Here is a 22,144-nt window from a genome sequence, read left to right on the forward strand (position 1 = left end):
GTCAAGGAACAGATCCTCCTGGAAACTATGCTCAGGCACATGGAAAATCAGGGTGTCATTGGTGACAGCCAAACAAGCGGCTTCACTAAGGGTAAGTAGTGCCTGACAAATCTGTGTGCCTTCTATGATGGGACTACAGCATCGGTGGGATAAGAGAAAAACAACTGCTGTCATCTACCTGGGCTCGTGCAAAAGCATTTGACACTGTCCCATATGACATCCTTGTCTCTAAATTGGAGAGACATGGATTTGATGGATGGAACACTTGGCGGATAAGGAATTGGCTGGATGGTCGCACTCAAAGAGTTGGGGTCAATGGCTCAATGTCCAAGTGGAGATCAGTGACAAGTTGGCATTCCTCGGGGGTCAGTACTGGGTACCCGGCACTGTTCAACATCTTTGTTGCAACAATGGAGACCAGTGCAACCTCAGCAAGTTCGCTGACGACACCAAAGCTGTGTGGCTGCAGTTGACATGCTAGAAGGAAGGGATGCCTTGACAGGCTTGAGAGGTGAGGCCCATGTGAACTGCATGAACGCTCAAGAAAGGCCACGTGCAAGGTCCCTGGCCATGGGTTGGGGCAATCTCAAGCACAACTACAGGCTGAGTGGAGAATGGATTGAGAGCAGCCCTGAGGAGAAGGACGTGTTGGTTGATGAAAAGCTCACATGAGCCAGCAACGTGTGTGTTTGCAGCCAGAAAGCCAACCATACCCTGAGCCGCATCAAAGAAGTGTCACCAGGAAGTTGAGAGGGAGGTGATTCTCCCCCTCTACTCGCTCTCTTGAGACCCCACCTGGGAGGTACCGCATCCAGCTCTAGGGTCCCCAGTAACAAAAAAACATGGACCTATTGGAGTGAGTCCAGAGCAGGCCACGAAGCTGATCAGAGGGCTGGAGCCACCTCTCCTATGAGGACAGGCTGAGTAGAGTTGCGGTTGTTCAGCCTGGAGAAGAGAAGACCCTGGGGAGACCTTATAGCAGCCTTTCAATACCTGAATGAGGCCTACAAGAAAGTAGGAAAGGGATTGTTTACAAGGGCATGGAGTGACAGACAAGGTGTAATTGGCCTTAAGGCTGAAGTGAGGTTAGCATTTAGATTAGATATGAGGAAGATATTCTTCACTATCACAGGTAGTGGTGAGGCACTGGACCAGGTTGCCCAGAGAAGCTGTGGATGCCCCCCTCCCTGGAAGTGTTCAAAGGTTGATGGGCTTTGAGCAACAACGTCTAGTGAAGGGTGGTCCCTGCTCATGGCAGGGGGTTGGAACTAGATGATCTTTAAGGTCTCTTCCAACTCAAACCATTCTACAATTCTATTATTATTTCCATATACCTTCACAAATCATTAAGTAATTTACATGATTGATGTTCAGTATCCTCCTTACTGCGCCAGAGAAAAGACTTGGATTCTCTGAGACAAATTTGGTCAGCTTTCCACCCGCAGGTCCTTGGTATTTAGGAAGGTAAGACTTTTTTGAAATGTCTAAATATCATGCCTCCCAAACATTTTAAGACTTGGCTAAGATCACATCAAACAAGTTTTAATCAAAATTTTGAACTTCTCTGGTGTTAAAAAAGGATAGGGGCGAGGAGGGGAGGAATCCTTCCTGCTATACCTTCTAGACAAACATTCAAACCACAGTACTTTCAGCAATGGACAGGCTTAATAGTCCTTAGTCCTGGTAGAGAACTTGGATCACCAAACGGACTTTGCATTCACTTTGAAGAGTGTCAAAAGTAACACTAACTTTCTGAATGTAAGAAACTACCCCTGCATCTTTGGTGGCAAAATCATTCAAAACACCTGCCACAAAAGTCATACTGATTTTACTGTAAGCAGGGGCTCATTTTAAAAATAAACATTCTAAAAATAACCAAATGAAAAATCAGATACACAAAGAATATAGTTTATTTTAACTATATTTTTAAGATAGGGCACACATGATCTCTTCTGGCCTCAAATGTGCAAATCTACAATGGCCTACTCAATGATGATCAGCTTGTACTGCTCTTCTCCAGAAGAGGACCAGCTTTCCTACCGCTGCTCCCCATTCTAGTCTATCTTTTTTTTTTTTTTAATAATGCTGTGGTTTTCATCCTTAGCATTTGATGTAGTTCTATGCAACACCAGTACACAACATATTTTTCCCTTTTGAAAATACTGCTTCCCCTGTTCTTTATAAACTGGACATTTGGAAGAGATAAAATACTGAAATGTCAAAATCTAGCCACCAAAGGGAAAAGACAAAACCATTTACTGTTTTAGACAAATCCTGTGGTGCACAAACTCACCAGGCTCAATTTTTAGGAGGGAGAGGAAATACTAAATCTTGTGACAAAGTTATTCAAAGATTTCAGTCTAGGTGTTTTTTTGTATTTGAAATATGACATTGATTTTTTTGTATGCAATTGTTCTGAAAATATTTTGATGAGTAATAGTTAACTTAAATCTTGGACAAAAGCATCCTCACAGAACATTAAAGATTAAGTTAAAAATCTATTTTTCCTTTAGGGCAAAGTGGCTACTGAATAGCTAACAATAAAGAAATGCACACGTTTTAGTTCTGTATATCCTTTCAGTGCTCCTGTCCATTAATTAGCCATTGATTTGAAAAATGTCGATTTTCCTGATAATGGTTTTATGTGCAGTACGATCAACCTCATTAAATTCCTTTTATTTCATATGAAAAAGTGGATCAGCAACTTCACATTTACTTAAACAAACCCAACTGAAAGCCGTATGTTCCTTTTTTTTCCTTCATTTTATGCTTAAAGATTTTCAGTTGCTTCTGTACATAAATGGCCTAGCCTGGCAATATTACAAGGATGAAGATTATAAGCTCTTTTCCAGTACAGTTTGTAAGCAAAATTAACTTCCTTAATAACAGTAATATTTATGATGTTTTCACATGCCCTACGAAAGGGCCATACATAACAACAGGGAAAGAATATGCTATGGCCATTATAATGTTGAATACACTGATCCTCATAAAGCTGGGCTTAGCGTAGCTGGGTAGGAAAATAAGGAATGATTTAAAACAATATGGTAAACTTTCAACTTCTATGTCATCTCCTAAAGTTGAATTCTGGCAACACAAAGAAAAATTAACACCAACCAAATACTGGAAGTTTTAAAGAAAAAAGTCCTTTGACTTAAGAATGTTAGAAAGCTTCTGTACCCACTCCCTTGCACCTTCAGAGTTCAGATGTGGAAAGTGTATTCATGGGAATGCAATTCATATACTGTCCCTCAAAACTGACAAATTGGCTTCCATGACAAAAACTTAACCCCCAAAAAAATCTAATAAAAACCCATATATGACTACAGGTACACAAGTTAAAGTTTCTATTGCAAATGTCACATTCCAACACCTAAGTCTAACAAACTGCTACATTATACCAAACTTTGTGCATTGTCTAAAGTGCACCTATTTAAAAATCAAGAAATAATATTCCTTCATATACAGCTTATGTGTTTCATACTTTTATGGAGTATTTTGGCTATTTACATATATTATTTAGAACTCCCTGCACAATAATCCCGTATCTTCCTAAACACAGTAATTTCTAATGCATATCTTAGCTGAAAGAAAGGTTTTATTAGCTCAGTTTTCTGATTTATTAAGGTAATTAAGTGCATGACTACCTTCAGTGCCCTGACCCCATCTATTTCCAGTGCCTATCATTAGTAATTTTTTTGATTAACTTACTGAACTAGGACTTGCAGGACAAATATCTTCAACTCAGAATACTGGACCCACTCTAATACGTATTCTAAAAGGAGCCACCAGAACATATCAAAGTGCAGCGCCAGCCAATATTCCACAATAAGCATGTCCTCGTGCAAAAAGGGGCTTGCATGTAAGAACTGTCCAAAGCTGTGAAATCACAGGGGTAACTCACATCTGCATCAGAGCCTTGGACATCTCAACTGAAAAAATCAGTGAAGTGTCATATTATTAAATGGTAATGAATCATTTCTGTCACAAAATGTCTTTGGAAAGACCATGGTTGACTAATAATAAAGTAAAGCAGATTCCTTAAGGAGAAAGTCTTTCTCAGTTGTGCACCGTTTTATTCAACTGTAATTTAATAAAACCCAAAACTAGGAAGACTTCTAAAATTTGACATATAGATTAAAAAGTAGTTGAAAAGATGCTGTAACAAACACATGCGCCTGTTAAATAATAAGCATCTATCTCATGCAAAGAACAATCCCACTCAGTGTATTGCACATTGATTAAAACATTCACTTGAAAACTGCGGTGAGGAAGATGAAAAAGATCACTGAGGTATAAATTACCTGCAAACAGAGCACTGCCGCTGCGGCTGGAGAGCAGTGAACATCACTATCACAGAGTAGTTACGAGGTGGAGCCTTCACAAATCTCGGAATTTGTCTCCATTCATGCGGATGACCGAGCGCCTTGAGCTCCACTCCATCAGCTGTTCACACCTTCTCGGCCAAAAGATTCTGTAATTGAAACAAGAATAAGGAATGTTAAGCTTAAGCTTCAAGCACTTTGTACCTCTAGATCCTTGGAGTTTCTATGGACTTAAACAGGAGGGAGGCACCTGTATATAGCTTACAGCACAATTTAGTCTTCTATGTAGACAAGCAGATTTTAAGCATTTAAAAAACTAACTCAATGTGGTGTTGAACAGAAAGGATACATAAAACGAATCAAAACAGGTTGCTACCGAAAGGCAAAGTAGTAGAGTAAGGTTGACTGCCTAAATACAAGATACCAGTAGAGCAATCATTTGACTTACATTAAAAGTTGGAAGCTTTAGAAAATGCAGCATTATGTTATATTTATTCTATTTAGTAAAAATCACAGCAGGATATTGTCAGTCACTCAAACATTAAGATGAAAGAAAAGTGTAGCTACAAAGAGAGAGAAATAGTTACTATGTTCAAGATTTCCTTACAAATATGTATCATACTGAGTTTAAATAAATATAAGCTTTCTGTTTTGCTACAGACAGGAGTGCACTGTCTTATAAACCCATCTACACACATTCCGTTATGATTAATGTTTTTACTAGCTTTCAAGATTGAGATTCCCAAAATATTGTGGCTGAACCTGTAAGTGTGTAAGAAAAAAAATCTGCTTGTGTGTGGCTTTTCTTTTGCATGAAAGCATTCCATCCATGAATGATTTAAAAGAAGGCTATGAGACATATTAGAAGACGGCTCTCAAGTTAAACACATTCATCTAACTATTCCTATGAAAATCTATTTAGACTTTTTTTTTTTAAAATCAAGTAAGCCTGATGTCCACACACATGGTCAGCAGAGTACTTTTTAGTCTCCTAAATTACCTAGTTCAGTGAGGTTGCACTGACCATGCTCTAGGTGGACTGCTACAGCTACAGCATGCAGGATCAATGCAACAATCCATCTTGTTTTAAGTTTTCAGTTCCCTGCTCAAGGACACTGTGGAAGCTACCTATTATCAAATAAGAGCTAAAAAAAGAGTGGAGAAAACTGGAATATTACAACTTGCACAGAAGCCGAGTGCCGAAAGAAGTGAGAAGGACAGAAGGGGATAGACAGAAACAGAGACAGAAAGTGAAGAATGGGCACCAAACAAAAGAGAAACTAAGTTCGGAAAACTCAAGGTGAGAGACTTCTGATAAAATACACATGAGTTAGTGAAGGACCATACAAACTGATGAGGGTCCGCTGTGGAAAGGATGAATAAACTAGCTTAACAAACATATTAAAATGGGGATGCTCTGAGAAAAGACAACATGATGACAGGCAAGGTAAGGATAAAACTCAAATACTGTGGCAGGAACAACTGAGCAAGGAGACAAAGGTGGCTTTTCCTAGGATTTAAAAAAAAAAAAAAACCCAAACCAAAAAAAACAACCAAACCAAAACGCAGAATGAAACAGAAAAAATTAGCTTATCTATTAACATTTTGACAAATCAGTATCGTGGTATAAATAAAAAGTAGAGGACAGATACATGAGGGGGAAGGGAAGTGAGTGAACTACAAAGGATAAAGGAAAATTACATTTTTGCCTGTCAGATTTTCCATCTTAAAAATTAGGCAGAAGATGCCCCTTGAGCTCCTTATAAGGCACAGCTGGTCATCAGAAGTTTCGAGTTCAAAAGAAGCTTTGATCAGGGGTAAAATCACAAGACTGTTCTGAGATAGCCACATGACGTGGTTTTAGCCCCAGCCGGCAGCTGAGCACGACGCGCCGCTCGCAAAGTCACCACCTCACGGCGGGAGTAGGGAGGAGAATAGAAAAACAACGGCAAAAGCCTTCATGGGGGTGGGATAAGGACAGGTTACTGGGACAGCAAGGGAGAGGGAAACAATCCACAACAGTGCTGATAACAGATACTCCAATGGTTGATAATAGAAAGCAAATTACGGATCCGATGACCGACCGACCGGATGCTCAGCCTGTCCTGCAGCCACACCTGCACTCGCCTGCCCACTATCCCCCTTTTTATGGTGAGCATGATGTCACATGGTATGGAATAGCCCCCAGCCAGCTCGGCTCACCCATCCTGGCTCCTTGTGAAAATTAACTCTATCCTTGCCAGAACCAGGACATCACATTTATTTGACCCTATAAAGCCTTTAAAAAAAAAAAAAATCTCGTAGGTTTTCATTCTTATTCTCAGAATTTAAGCTGAGATTTGTAATCACAGATATGAGAGAGCTTACAACTCTTGTTATCATAAGAATACCAATGAACCAATTAATACTACAATTTTTCTTCTGCTAAAAAGACATACTATGTTTTTGGTAGTTTTGCTTCAAAAAGAGATTATGTAAGTTCTTTGCTTTAAAAAGAATCATAAGCAGATTACATAAAAATGAAGCCTACTCATTTGTAAGATTCCTTGGATTAACAGTGCCTGGATTAAATCTTTCTGTTCATTTTTAAAAATTCACTAGTTTTACATGAGGAACCTTCAGTCAGTAATGCACAATAAAACATAAGGACCTGAAAAGGATGGGTACCACATTCCCATTTAATAAGTGAAACAAAAAGATAAACCAAGGAGAACTAATAAAAAGACACAACTTTTAAATTAAAGGAAGGATGCATAATATCCTACCTGGTACAGAAAACCAAAAGCTTTTCAGAATAGGCCTTATTCAGAGAAAAGAAATAGAAATCCATGAAGTATCATTAAAGATATTAAAGCAAAAGAACTATCTCGACAGAAAAAAACAGGGGAGGAAAAAAACCAGCTCTATTACTGCTATATAATTTGTTTCTACAAAATAATCAGTGATATCGGAAGAGTCTTACTCAGAAAAGTCCCATACAAAGTTTTACTTGGAAGCTTATTGCCAATAAACAGCTGCCTTGATTCCTTCAGATTCAGCCATGTATAACATCACCCTCATGTAGCTCTTGTGCAATACTGTGAAGTTCACCATGTTCTCAATCACTTGTATCTTTTGCTTTGCTGTTTCTAAATGCATTAGGTAAAAAGCTAGTAACTAAGCTAACCTAATATGTTTACTACACTAGGTAATCACATTAGTACCTCAGGAGTCAGGTACACTAGGTACAATTTTACTACTTGCTTCACTGGATTCTGAAGAAATCTACAGTTTTCAAATAGAAAGTTATCACTGAATAGATTGCAAATAATGACACACATCATGAAACATTCTGCTATAGGCAATACTTCTCTTAGGTAACTGACTGCACTTAGATATCCTACCACTTTTTAGTCCACTTTATTCCAGAAGCTCTCCTTTTGCAGAGTAATTAATAGAAGAGACCTTGGAACTGACAGCTCTGGAATTCACAACGAAGTCTGTGGAATATCCTATATTTTACAGCTGATTTGTAACACTTTACAGATAGACGAAGGTCTGATATTGTTTTGTCATTTATAAAACATTTGCACAATATATGCTGCTGAATAAGCTATCAACCTCTTCCTCATCTCATTTAATAATGAAATCCAAGAAAATAAATTTAGTATTAAATGAGTTTCCATTTTAGCTGTGCATTTTACTTGGAAGATGAGTAACTGTGTTAATGAAATATGGCACATTTCAACATTCCAACCGTCTACTTTAGCTTGGGATCAAAAAAGACACCCACTTTTCAGACACTAAGGAAATTGGCCAGTCTGTGAAAGGGGGGGATGTATATTTTAAACAAATACTCAAGCTAAGTGTCTGGCCTTATGGATTTCATAATTCAGAATGTAACTTTCATATTTTTATAAGAAAATTGAAAGTTTGTAAGATGAGAGTATATAAGAAAGAAAACCAGGTTCTTGAATAAAGGCATGAGTATGAGCTCTACCTTCTCCTGTGTAAAAGGATAACGTGGTTTAGCCCCAGCTGGCACCTACGTACCATGTGGCTGCTCACTCACTCCTTACCCTCGGTGGGATGGGGAGGAGAATCAGAAGAAAAAGGTAAAACTTGTGGGTTGGGATAAGGACAGTTTACTATGACAGCAAAGGGAGAAGAAAACAACAACAATACTAATAAAAGACTATACAAAGCAGGTGGTACACAATGCAATTTGCTCACCGCCTGGAACCCGATGTCTAGCCCTTTCCTGAGCAGCCATTCCTCCTGCCCGGCCAGCTCCCCCCTAGTTATATACTGAGCTTGACATCATATGGTATGGAATATCCCTTTGGCTAGTTTGGGTCAGCTGTCCTGGCCATGTCCCCTCCCAGCTTCTTGTGAAAATTAACTCTATCCCAGCTGAAAACCAGGACAAAGAAGAGTGTTGAAAAGTGAAGAAAAATTGACAGAAAACATTTGGAAAAAGGCAGAATTTTCCGTATTACTCTAATGGAATAACAATAAAAATAATAATCTATTAATATCCAGGAAAGCATTGTTAGAAAAGACAATGATGTATCCCAAATTATTCTTGCCATGAACGTACTGAAATTAAACGTGTCCTCCAGTATTCTTCTTCTACCATTTACCATCAACTACACAAACCATACATAACGCTGTCACCAAAGTGAATCCCCATTAGGATTCAGACATTTACAAAAATTTTACTAACTCGCCTCTTTCCACCCTCTGGGGAAACTCTTCTGCCAGAGAAAATCTGAAAATGGGAGAGGATGGCTAAAATCCGACTCACCAGACAAAACACATCTTGTGATGACTGAGACACACGAACAACTGTTACTTAAATCCAGAAAATGAGAGATACTATTTCATTTTTGCTCTAGACTGCTAATTTTCTGCTCCTTTCCAGAGACTACACAGGCAAAGACCCTACATTTGTTTAAACCCATTTATTTACATAAGTCCTCTGAGCATTTACTAGCTTTATGCTGGTAACTCAAGAGCACTGTCTTAGTTAAAACACTGAAAAAAACAAAAAACCCCAAAACAACAAAAACCCCCAACCCTCAAGCATAAACCTAAGAAGGGAAATTCTTCCTTTAGGAAGAAAATTGCAGTTTTGTTGGTGCAAATAATTACAAAAGGGTCAACAGTCTACTGATAAAAGCATAGAGAACATTTAAATCAATGGGTGAAGAGGCAGCCATGTATCATTTATTTATTTTCATTAGCTGATGCCCCAAGCAGATTAAAAGAACATGTATGATCTATGTGTGGAAACAACATGGATGCTAATGTCTGTAAAACAAACAGAACTATAATATTACTTGCAGTTCCTACGCTGTTTTGAAACAAGTTAAAATATATGGCACAAGAGTATTTTTTTAAAACTAAATAACCCTTTAAAAGGTAACTGAGAAAACCCAGAATACAGGAATGTTCTGATGCAACAAGCAGTTCTTTGCTTAGGACAGGGATTTCTCCATAAAGAGATCACCTATGAAAATTTATTTTTGTTCCTGAAGTAGAGCAGAGTCATTGCTATTTTGGCCTCAATCCTGTTAAGCAAACAAGCAGTCCCCACTGAAGTAAGCTGCTTGGGACAGCAGTTCTAAATAATTCCACTTTTGTCCCTATGGCTAGCAAAACGTTTTTCTATTTGCAGTTTTCCATATCATTGAATCAAGAAAAAAGCAAAAGAATAAAGTTCATCTATTATAGATCTCAGTTTCCAGTGATGTGATGAAACAACTATGCCACCTGTCAAAAACGCAGGCAACTTGTGACAAGTTCTGAAACACAAAATGCTGACAGGCCAAGCTTCTGGCACCTGTACCTGAAGCAATTCCCTATTAGGGGTTGCTTCCCAGTGATCCCCCGTATTTCCTTCTCTGCTTCTTAACCAAACAGAGCTTGGCATCTACAAGCCTTCCCTTTCGTACTCTGTGACTAGCAGATTAGCTTCTCAAAACACAGCTTGCTTTATTCACTCTCCCAAGACACACTACCTACAAGACAAAGTATAAACAACAACAACCACCACCTTGTATACACACATTTTGCCTCACTTGACTGTTAATCTTCCTTAGCCAGATTTTCTAAATCTCTTTTAGCCCAAATAAAACCATATCTCTCGGGGAAAAATCAAACAACAAAACAAACAAAAAAAGCCCGCAAAACAAAAACCCACCCAGCTATTCCTAAATGATGCTTGCTCTGTTTGTCCAGTGGATGCCACTTACATTTTCAAAACAAACCTCTTATTTTTAAAACAACAACAAACTTAAGATTTAAACACTTGTTGATTCAGATTTGACGATCTGGGAAATATACATCATAGTAAAATAGCTGGAGTATGGCAAAGGGAAGTTTCTCCTTAGTTCTCACAGAAATTTTATCAGATTGTCTTTATCATATAAACATATTTCCAATTGGTTTACATTACTGAAAATGTATTTTGAATGAAATTTCTTCTTTAGACCTCCTTTCATTTACCTCACCTTCAGTCAGAACATTACACAAGTAACTTAAGGCATAAAGGTCTATTTAAAAAGGCAAAGAACAAAGTCCCAATGATACTATGCAATGCTTCGGTGTCCAAACAAGCCTCCTTTCATTTGAAACACACAGGATCTATTTATAATTTGCTGCTTTCAGGTTTCAGAAGAGGTTTCAGCTCTTTTGGATGTAAGAGGGTGGCTCCTGAATACTAAAGACGTAAATATGGAAAACTTCAGCTCTAGAAAGGTAGGATCAAGATCTGTAAGATGAGATACTGGTACTAGGAAAAGTCCTCAAAAAATTAGGCAGGGCCTTAAATCTACTGTCAATCACTATAAAGGCTGAGGCATTGGTTATTACCAAGGCACTCCCCTTTCCTGATGAAAAATTCAACTTCAGTCCAGTAGCTCAAATTTCACAGTTTCTGTAGTGGAAGAAATAAAGTAAGGAGTTTCTTATCAATGACTTCATACTGTATTTGCTACTGGAGATGAATTAAATAAAGATTTTGTAAAGTATTTCTTAAACTATGATATTGCAAATAAAAAAACCTGAGGTGGCTTGACTTCCATGTTTCCTTTATGCGTCAAAGAATGTACTACTAGCTAATGTGGACTGAATGACCACCCTTGATGAAGGCTGCTTTGTTCACTTAGCTGCATCAAATGCCCAAGAAATGTTAGCTTTGTAGGTAATTATTTCATGACAATGCTCATTGTAAAAAAAAAAAACAAGATTGTGCTGATAAGACATGTAAACTACCTCCTAAGTCTCTCAAGCTGATATATGTAGCTTAAATTCTAATTTGTTTTAATAGGTTTTTTTAGTCTTTAGTTACACTAAGAATAATAGCATAGAGAAACTAACTGTACTAATAAATGCATTTCAGCAGTATGTTGTAAGAATAGTTAACTCCTCTAAAAATGTGTCTGATAAACATTCACAGATATGTAATTACTGACTCCATTCCATTAATGGATGAAAAACAGTGGAATTAACATTCAAAGTGTTGTTACAGCCTATTTAAATTTACATTCATTCTTCTGCTGTCTCTTGTTCACCTGATACCTGCATACAAATGTAATTTACACTACCAATATATCAGTATCCCTGAAGATATCAAAAATAGTTTTATAGTTTGTAAGCCTTGACAAACAATACTTGCATATACTCAGGTAATTTTATGTACTTATATCATTCCCTATCCACTAAAAAGGGAGAAGATAGATGACTACTTTCCTGCACAAGGCTTCTAAACAAGACCTTACATGGCTTGTGGACTTGAAGGTACTAAAGAAGAGTAATTTCTTTCATCTGTCTAGATCTTCACTCCTCTCCAACACTTCCTTAGATTATTCTGGACCCTGGCAAAAAATTAAAATGTATTTAACTTTTATCAAAGTTCATTCCTCTTCAAAGAAAGACATGCAACATCAGTAGCTTTATCCAAAATATTTATTCCCTATTTTGAATGTGTCTATAATCAGGAATAGAAACCATGGGTCATGTCAAATTTACAAACTTTTTAAAATGTAATTTCTCAATTTACAACACAAGAAACCCTAGGTCTAATGGAGAACTCCAGGATTAACTTTCTGGATATTCCAGTGAGCAACATACTTTTCTGCAGCAGAAATTAGCAATGTTTACATTAAATTCTGGAGGCATCAGAACTAATTCTTCTATTGAGAATGGCTGTATCAGTACTGCAAATGTTTCCTTCCCTGTCCTCCTCTCCTCTCTGGAGCTTTCCATCATCTTTCAAAGTCTGTTTTTTAATAGAAGAGAGAGAAGAGAGAGAAGAGAGAGAAGAGAGAGAAGAGAGAGAAGAGAGAGAAGAGAGAGAAGAGAGAGAAGAGAGAGAAGAGAGAGAAGAGAGAGAAGAGAGAGAAGAGAGAGAAGAGAGAGAAGAGAGAGAAGAGAGAGAAGAGAGCATGAGTTAATGCAAATATTACTAACCACTAAAATATACAGAAATCTGTTAGTATACTTTTTTCCCTTTCAGATTATGTATTTATTTTAAAAGCCATTGCCTGAACATAATTGAGAAGCCATGTAAGCTGGCACAGTATGACTGACTTGATATTATGCTCCATTGACTTGAAGTCATTTAGCTGTGACTGAGGATTTGCTTCTTGGAATCAGACACCGATTTTCATCTTTACGCAAAATAGACTACATTTTGTGGTATTAAGCCTAAAATTGTCCTTTTAAGGCTGAGTAGGTAAATGAACATAGACCTAAAAGCACTGAGGTTTTTTATTTTAGTCCATAAGTTGCTCTATTAGCAATTTAAGAAAAAACTGGTTGATTCCCTATTACATGGAGCTGTCATTTTCTGATTATTATACAATAAAGTAATAACACTAATATTTTTTCCACTGTAGAAAATGCAAGATAGAAAGTAATGTGCATAATGGTTTACCTGGATGTATTTTGTCCAGTTGATTATAAAAAGATCCTTGATTTCCATAAAATATAATCCAAAATTGGCAATTTCTTTCAAAATAGAAGAAATTAATAATTTTTGGTAATTCTTTTTCACAAATTGTCACAAATTTTATTTTATAATGAATGTAGTATTCATAAAGTTCACTTAATTTAAATAAAGTCTGTAAAGTCAACAATATGAATTACATATTAGGGCTCTAGTACTGTAAACAAGCACACAATTTACTTCAGGAAAGAGAATCCCTACTGTACTGCATTAAATAAACACAAGTTAAACTGTTTAAGAGTTTACGGAAATAAGTCTAGGTAAGATGCCTTATACAACTATAGGCTTTTTCCCTACTGTTTTATTTTACTGTTTTTTAAAAGCATGGAAGTAATTAAAAACATAATGAGAAATATCAAAAGGATGAATTATGAATTAGAGAAAAGATACTACAACAGCAGCATCGGCTAAACCTCAAAGTACATTTTGCTTAGGTCACCTTTATACTGAAAGGATATTAGTCTCAGGAGAGCATAATATAGGACAACCAGGATGATTCCAAGAGTTCTTTTTATACAGAAAGGCTAAAAAAAGTTCCATTTATTCTCAGTGGAAAACACTTCAGGGTGACCTAGCAAACATATTGCAAAAGTTCTTGATTAAAAGATGGGGGGAAAACCTTGGAAAAATGTTAAAATTATGCAAAAAAGTTAAAAAAGTAACATCATTCTGCACAGATATTTCAATTTAATAATAAGATGATCAACCTCCTAATTCTAAATGACTGTGTATTTATTCAGAACCGTCAGATTCCTGGGAAGTGGATATGACCATACCTTTTAGAGTGCTAAGTTTATGATTTTTAAGCAGGTACTTCAAGTTAATTCTAGGCACAATTACTATTTCACAAACAAAAACTCTTTCTAAATCCAGGAACATGTCTCTCAGCTACAGATTATCAAGGCATGTGTGACATTTACTCATTCAGCCTGCCATTTTCAAATATTTCTGAGTTTTAAGTGACACTAAACTTAGCTGAGACAGCCTTTTAAATGAATTGCTATTTATATTGCCATTCTGAGTTTCAGAAATTCTTCTACATCCCCCAAGATTTTTTTATTAAGTTCAGCTTGCTGCAATACTCATCTCACAGCATTCAGCAGCCTGGCTGAATTTACACTGGAGAATTATGAATTAACTACTGAAAACCATTCAAGAAATATTATATATTTTATGTACCTCTCCTGTGCTACAAATAATACTGACTTCTTAGAAACACTATTGACATGCTTATTTTTTAAAAATAAAGTAACTTTTGATCCCATTCTTTTCCCTTCACCACTTTAGCGTTTGCTGAAATCAGTAGGCAGCCGTATTTAAACTATCTAGATCATCTGAAGAAATGGCACTTCTCTACTAAAAGCAAAGGCTGAATAGTACAGAAAGACACAAGCCATTTCTCCTTTTTTTCCCCTCAAATATCATTTTTCTGTTGTTTTCTAAGGCTAGAGTCCAAAGAGTTTTTGAAAACATGAAAACGAGGTCTCTATTTCTTGAATTATATTCCTATTTGACTACTCTCAAGCACTACTTGTGAAGATAAGTTGAACATTTCTCCAAACAGTGCTACACAACCAACTGTTCCATGTCAGCTTCATTGCAAATTATTTTATCCAGCTGAATCTCTTTAAAATAAGAGATCTATTAAAAAAAAAAAAAAAACCCAAAACCAAAAAACATTACAGAGCAAGCCATAAGAACTCAGTAGTCCAGGATCAGGTTCTAAATAGTTTTGTACATACCAGAGCATGTAGCTCATGTACTTTATATAGAATGCAGAGATGCTGCCTAGGGAGAAATGCAAGTAATTTACATAGTATGATCCTTTAAAAAAACAAAAAAAACCTCTTCAGAATATTTTGTCCTGTAATACTTTCTGTATCTGTAAAAGAAAGATTGGAAGAAAATAAGTCAATGTTAACTTGAATTTTGCTGTTTCTTTGAGATACACTACAGACAATCAGAATATTGAAGTCTGAACATGAAGAAAATAGTCTGCATTTCTTATCTAGTCTGGTTCTAGGTTCAGTTTATAAGTCTAGAGCAATTTCACAGAATCACAGAATGGCTGAGGTTGGAAGAGACCTCTGGAGATCATCTAGTCCAATCCCCGTGCTCAAGCAGGGCCACCTACAGCTGGTGGCCCAGGACCATGTCCAGGATGCTTTTGAGTATGTCGAAGGAGGGAGACTTCACAAGCTCTCCAGGCAACCCTTCCCAGTGCTTGGTCATCTTCACAGTGAAAAAGTGTTTCCTGATGATCAAACAGAACCTCCTGTTTTTCAGTTTGTGCCCATTGCCTCTGGTCCTGTCACCGGGCACCAATGAAAATAGTCTGTCTCTGTCTTCTTTACAGTTTACCCTTCAGGTATTTATATACATCTGTAAGATCCCTCCTGAGCCTTCTCCTCTCTAAGATAAACAGTCCCAGCTCTCTCCGTCCTTCCTCAGAACATTGTCAATTTCAAGACATCAGATAGAAAGCATGGTATTTAAAGGATGTGTGTGACAAGATACTACTTTACTGAACAGTAGTTCCTCCCTATTTTTTGTTCTTCATGAGTGTAAAGCAAGTTCTACTCTATAGAGTAGCATCTAGAGGAAAGGGGAGTTACACAAGTGTAGACATCAACAAAATTGCCCTTTTGTTCAAACAGTGCTGAGACTATTTGTTCCTTGTTTCATGATAAAGTAATTCAGAAATCTGCATTACTGGAAAGACCCTTCCTTTCCTAGTGACATGTACACAGTGCTGTTGAATTAGCATACCACTACTCCTTTCCCCCCACACCCCTTACCTGCACGTTGCTCTGCGTATTTGTGGAACAACAAGATTTTATGCTGAAAGCTGATATAGCAATGATGATGGTGACACCACACAGAGGTAAATAACTTTAGAAATTTGAGGTTGCTTTGCCTTTGGTGGAACGCTGGCAACAAATCCCAATTTGAAAGGGGGAAAAAGCCAAAAGAGCAACAAAAGTTCAGGGTATTACTGGATTTTCTCTCTGAAAATTTAAAGAACTTAACAGCATCTCGGTCTTTTCACTCTCTGTAAATAAGGATTCTAGAGAGACATTTTACAAAGCCACTGACAGCTGAGCTCTCTTCACTGTGGAATCACCACATATGGACTAATCTCTCAAAGCCCTGAAGTACTGCCATCAAGCCAGACAACCAATCTATGGGTAATGTTAAAAAGGAACTTCCTTCCTAATCGTCAATTTTATAAGTTATTTATTTCAAACACCAAGTTAAAATACAAATGCTGTACCTTCAATCACTGAAAGTACAGAATAGACAACTAAACTGCTACAATGAAAACAAGTTTTATTTTAAAAAGAAGCTTATGAACTGCTAGCTATGGAAAAAGCATCAAGACTTCATAGTGAATTAGATTTATAAAGGAAGACTGGGGAGGGGCAGGAGCATGTCCTGTTAAAAGAAAGAATACTAAGAACAAATTACTTCAGCAACCATTTAAAATTTAAAATGCATAGTAAATACAATACATATCAGAGATGCTTTGGTTCCATAAATGAGTGAAAACACACTAGAATAAAGAGCAGTAAAAGGGCAGAAATTAAATTGTTATAAGGGCACTTAAGCACTGTTTGGTAATTAGAAATATAACTTCTTGAACAGGAAAACAATGAAAGCTCAATCAAACATACTGAAATAATTTTGACAGAATCCCCTTAAGAATAACAAATGAATTTTTTTTTTTTTTAAACTGCTTCATCAAGGAATGTAACAGTACTTTACCTTACTTCGTTATTTTATAACAGACAGTTAAAATGAGGGCATATAACATAAAATAATTTTAAAGGAAGCTAAGTGACCTTTAACTAAATGAACAAATCAGCAGAGTTCTTATGAATAAGTTGCTCCACACAAGCACAGAAAGACCAGTTAAGTTGATCTGGAGGCCACATAAAGCATCTAGGTGAAAAACATTCTGGGTATGAGCACACTGGCTATTTCATCTCCCAAAACCTCAAAAAAAAAAAAAAAATCCCACCAATATACAAAAAAATCACACAGACCGATGTCACGGATTTACCTTTTTGGTATTACCAAGAGGATTCTCAAGCACCTATTCCTTATTGGCACCTTCACTATTAATAAGAAAGGCTATCTTGCCTGATTAGCACACTGGGAAACTGGAAAATAGAATTAACTTTCTCATCTGCCTCTTCACAGCATCTGAACAGTAAGCAAATTAAAAGACTAATGGCAGAGGAAAGATGTGGTGGTGATAAGCAATAAACACTATCTTGTGACAAGACAATTAGTACTTTCTGAAATAAAATATCTAACTATGCACAAACTAGTCTATGTACAAATTAAGAATTTCAAAGATTAGATTCAAAAAGCTGTAGGCAAAACAGTTACCGATCTTTAGAGTGGAAAAAGTTGTCTTACCAAAGACACTAAAACATCTTCTAACTACCTACCACAGACACGAGTTGCATTTCTTCCTTAAATTCCAGGTGCTCTTCATGTTTTACCTGTAAACCCAAGTACCCATAGGATTAAGCCTCCAATACATAGTAGAAAAGAAACAAATATTACATAAAATATCATTATTATTCTCAAAAACTATAGCTCTTATATCTGCTAAGTCCAGGGTTATTAGGATTAAAAATAACTACAGATTTCCTACAAAATACTAGATTATTCTTTTGCTAAAAAGGAAAATGCCAATTTCAAGACCTAAACAAGTAAAGAAATATTAAGCTTCAATTCTGTAGCAGACCTAGTACAGACCACTGATTATTCTGCATTTAAAGTTAAGGAAAACAGAATGAATACTTGTGCTTTTGAAGTGTAGGGTGTTTAAAGACAGAGAAGAAAGGGAAAGAAAAAATTATTTGGCAGTTTGGTTTTTGTCATTGATTTTAAGGAGTTTGTTGACATAGAATAATGAAAAATATAAAAGGAGAAAGGAAGCATGACTATAAAAGTTGACATTCCACAGACCTATCCTAGAGATTTGCTTTCAAAGCAATTAGAAGGATAATTCTGTGAAGTACTTTCCCTATTTTATTTTTTTTTCCAGCTGAAGAAGACACATCACTGTTCTTGATTACCTATATCCACTCAGACATAGTCTGAAGTCCTCTGTAGATCCCAAGACCATTGACGTTAGGACATAAGAGAGGCTGTACTAGCTCAGGCCAAAAGTCAGCCTAGTCCACATCCAATAGTGGTCTCGGCCAAAACATTACAGGAACTGAGCAAACATATATATCCTAGTATATATTCTCCTACCCCACACCATTTGTATCTCAGGGGCATTCTGAGGTAGCAAATGTTATCTTTGTATTTAAAATAACTCCACAAAGGATAAACACTGAAAAATTACTGAAGTCAAAGGCTGCATTATCTTTAAAGAACAGAACCATTCATATGTGAATAAAATTTATGCAGCTTCTTGTCTTGTATTGGTTAGCAGCTAGCTGAAAAGATACACTACAGCTAATTCAACTTATTATCTCACATTTAAGCATTCTAGTTTTGAAATCTGCATTCTTTAAGGTCAGTATTAGCACACTAGTTAACCCCGTCACCTTCTAGCACCCCACTTTCAACTCCCATTCAACCTAGTTTTTAAAATCAACGTGAGGGGAAAAAATTGCACCTCAGAAACCTTATTTTATAGTCTGAGGCATCTGTAGAAACAGTTTCCCTACAAAAAATTCACCTTTATCAATGACGTCTTCAGTACTGCACTTTCTCCCATGCGACCCTAAGACAGCCACTTCCCTAGCTTCCCCACAAATGCTACACCATTTGCCATGATAATGAACTAGAAAAGTTAGCCACCCAATAGATCCAGACAGAAAGTGAAAACAAGTCATTTTAGTTAAAAGACATGATACATTGCTATTATTATTTTTTTACAATAGCACAATGATCTAAGCTAGATCAGTCATACCCTCCCATTGGAAGGACAATCCATGAAAACTGAAGGAGCAACTGACCAAAAAATCACAGAACAGTTCTGATCTATTAATTTGTCAATTTAACATTACAAACTCCTTTACAAAGATGACCTAAAAGGTCATCTAAATAGTCAAAGATCAAGTGAGAAAAAATTTTTTATAAGCTTACTCAACTTCAGGGAGCAGGAGAGAAGTAAGAGGATGATACTTTTGATAGATTAACAATAATTGCTATTGAGAGGAAGATTAAAATTATAAGACTTGATAAATAAATGTAAAGCTCACCAATATGTTTAGCAACACAATTGGTGAATTTTCATTGAACATGATGCAAGAACAAAAAAATCACCTGATTCATTACAAGGAAAAATGCCCATCAGGAATATTCACATTGGTTGCACCACTTGAAATATAGTCAATTAAGGAGATTTTCACCATTTAAACATCTTATAGTCTTAAAAAGATATGAGAGAAAAAGTAGCTACCATTTATCAGCTCATTCCAATTTTAGTCTGGCACAATTTATACTCCACGTTGTTCAAGGGAGTCAGGGTTTCATATTTCATGAACTGGACACTAAAAAAAAATACCTTTTCTACAGAACTGTACTATTCATTGTGACGAAATTTCCTTTCCCCTATGGGAGGGTGGAAATCAATATTAGCATTATGTATGTGCGCATCCCTAAATAAAAATCTCAAGTTAGACAATTAATTTTTCCCCTTGATATTTAGAAGAAAATAATTATGGAAAAAATTCTCATTCTGACAAGCCTAAAGATGAAACAAAGTAATAGGAATTACATTCAGATCTAAGAAATCCACTGCAGACACTTCAACTCCTCCCCACACATTTTCAGTGAAATAATACATCAGCGACCACAGGGAGGAGAAAGCATCACCAGAAATTAGATGCAATTACTGTCCTAATCCCTACAGACACAAAGACTGAGAATATACTTTATCTCCATTTGACAGAAACCTATCCTTTTACAAGAACACCACATGATTTGCTATAAACTTTTAGGTCTGAATCACATTTAAAAATAAGTACATGAGGCATTACTTTCCAATTTACTTTCCTGGTACATAAGTACTTATCTCCCACCACAAGAATGTAGTTCAACTGAATTGAATTTACTCTGCAAAACAATGTAATTCTAATAAGGAAAATATTTATAAACTGTATAAGATTATGAAATGTATATAGGACACAAAAAATACAAAAATTAAAAATAACGTAGTTAAATATTCTGCACTATACGTATACAGGAAGTTACATATACAGGCCTGAAACTGGATAAATATTAATCAACCATACAAATGGATTGCTTTATACACACAATCTAAATAGCATTCTGACTTGACTGAAGTCATCTGATTGCCTAACTGATACATTGTTATTTTGGCTCATTGTGTTTGGCCAAATATCCACTAATGTAATGTTTTCTGTTACAAGGTGAGAAGAGACACTTAATATTACTCTGAAAAAATACTGCTTTGCCAAAAGCTATGCAAACATATGGTTCAAAAGACAAATAAGAGTACACAAAGGCAAGTATTTAAAGATCCCATAAAATAGAACAGACAGGGCTTGTGGCCCAGATGGCTTTTTACCAGCTCTTTGTAAAAGGGGGTGGGGAGAAGTAATCTGTAGTGTGACTAAGTCACTTTGCATATACACAGTTCTATCTTCAGGATAAATTACCAGAATCTGTAACACTAAAATAAAATTCCATATTTATACAGAATTAAATACCCTGTTTGAGGCACTGTCCTGGTTTCAGCAGGGATAGAGTTAGATTTCTTCCTAGCAGCTGGTATAGTGCTTTGTTTTGGATTTAGGACGAGAATAATGTTGATAGCAACATGAAGTTTTACTTGTTGCCAAGCAGTCAAGGACATTTCAGCTTCTCATACTGCCCTGCCAACAAGAAGATGGGGGATGCCCAAGAAGCTGGGAGGGGACACAGCCAGGACAGCTGACCCAAAGTGGCCAAAAGGCTATTTCATACCATATGACATCATGCTCAGTATATAACTGGGGTTTGGCCAGCAACACAAAACAAGGAATTCATTCACCACTTCACATGGGCAGGCGGATGTTCAGCCATCCCCAGGAAAGCAAGGCTCCAACACGCGTAATGGTTACTTGGGAAGACAAACCCCATCACTCCCAACGTCCCCCCTTTCCTCCTTCTTCCCCCCAGCTTTATATGCTGAGCATGATGTCATATGGTATGCAATATCCCTTTGATCAGTTGGGGTCAGCTGTCCTGGCTGTATCCCCTTCCAACTCCTTGTGGGGTGGTGTGAGAGGCAGCAAAGCCCTTGGCTCTGTGTAAGCACTGCTCAGCAGTAACGAAAACATCCCTGGGTTATCAGCACTGGTTTCAGCACAAACCCAAAATACAGCCCCATACTAGCTACTTCGAAGAAAATGAACTCTATCCCAGCCAAATCCAGCACGCTCGCTCATTGACATTAAAGTACCCACTTTTCCCATAGAAATAAATAAGAAGAGAGGAAATGACTACTAACTTACTGCTAGCTGATCAGGCCACCAGAATTCTAAGTGGAGCACAGAGAACAGAAAAGAAAGATTCAGAAAGCCACGGAATTTCTTCTTCTAGGAAGAGGAGATCCAGAAGATATTCTAAAAGTAACACAGGATCAACAACAATAGCAGGAGGAAAGCAGACCTGGAAAATGCTCAAGAGGATATAACCATAAAAGATGCAAGCTTCTGCCATACCCACAGCATATGCTTGATTAGTATACTGTAATATGTCTATAAAGCTTAAAGAAGCAAGAAGTTACATTCACGACCTTAAACAAAAGCCTGTAAAAGAATCCATGGCAGCTGTATTGAACTCACAA

General features: G+C 36.8%; 1 protein-coding gene across 1 annotated transcript in view; it reads right to left on the reverse strand.

Moving 5' to 3' along the window:
- The window catches only part of TUSC3 (tumor suppressor candidate 3), a 127,312-nt gene that overhangs the window by 76,643 nt on the left and 28,525 nt on the right, over window positions 1–22,144 (reverse strand). The window contains 2 exon segments of the mRNA XM_075752096.1: window positions 4,305–4,389; window positions 4,392–4,474. Of these exon segments, the coding sequence (XP_075608211.1) occupies window positions 4,305–4,389; window positions 4,392–4,443 (137 nt within the window). The 5' untranslated portion in view covers window positions 4,444–4,474.

The sequence above is a fragment of the Balearica regulorum genome, chromosome 4 (assembly GCF_011004875.1).
Source record: "Balearica regulorum gibbericeps isolate bBalReg1 chromosome 4, bBalReg1.pri, whole genome shotgun sequence".
Classification (NCBI taxonomy): Eukaryota; Metazoa; Chordata; class Aves; order Gruiformes; family Gruidae; genus Balearica; species Balearica regulorum.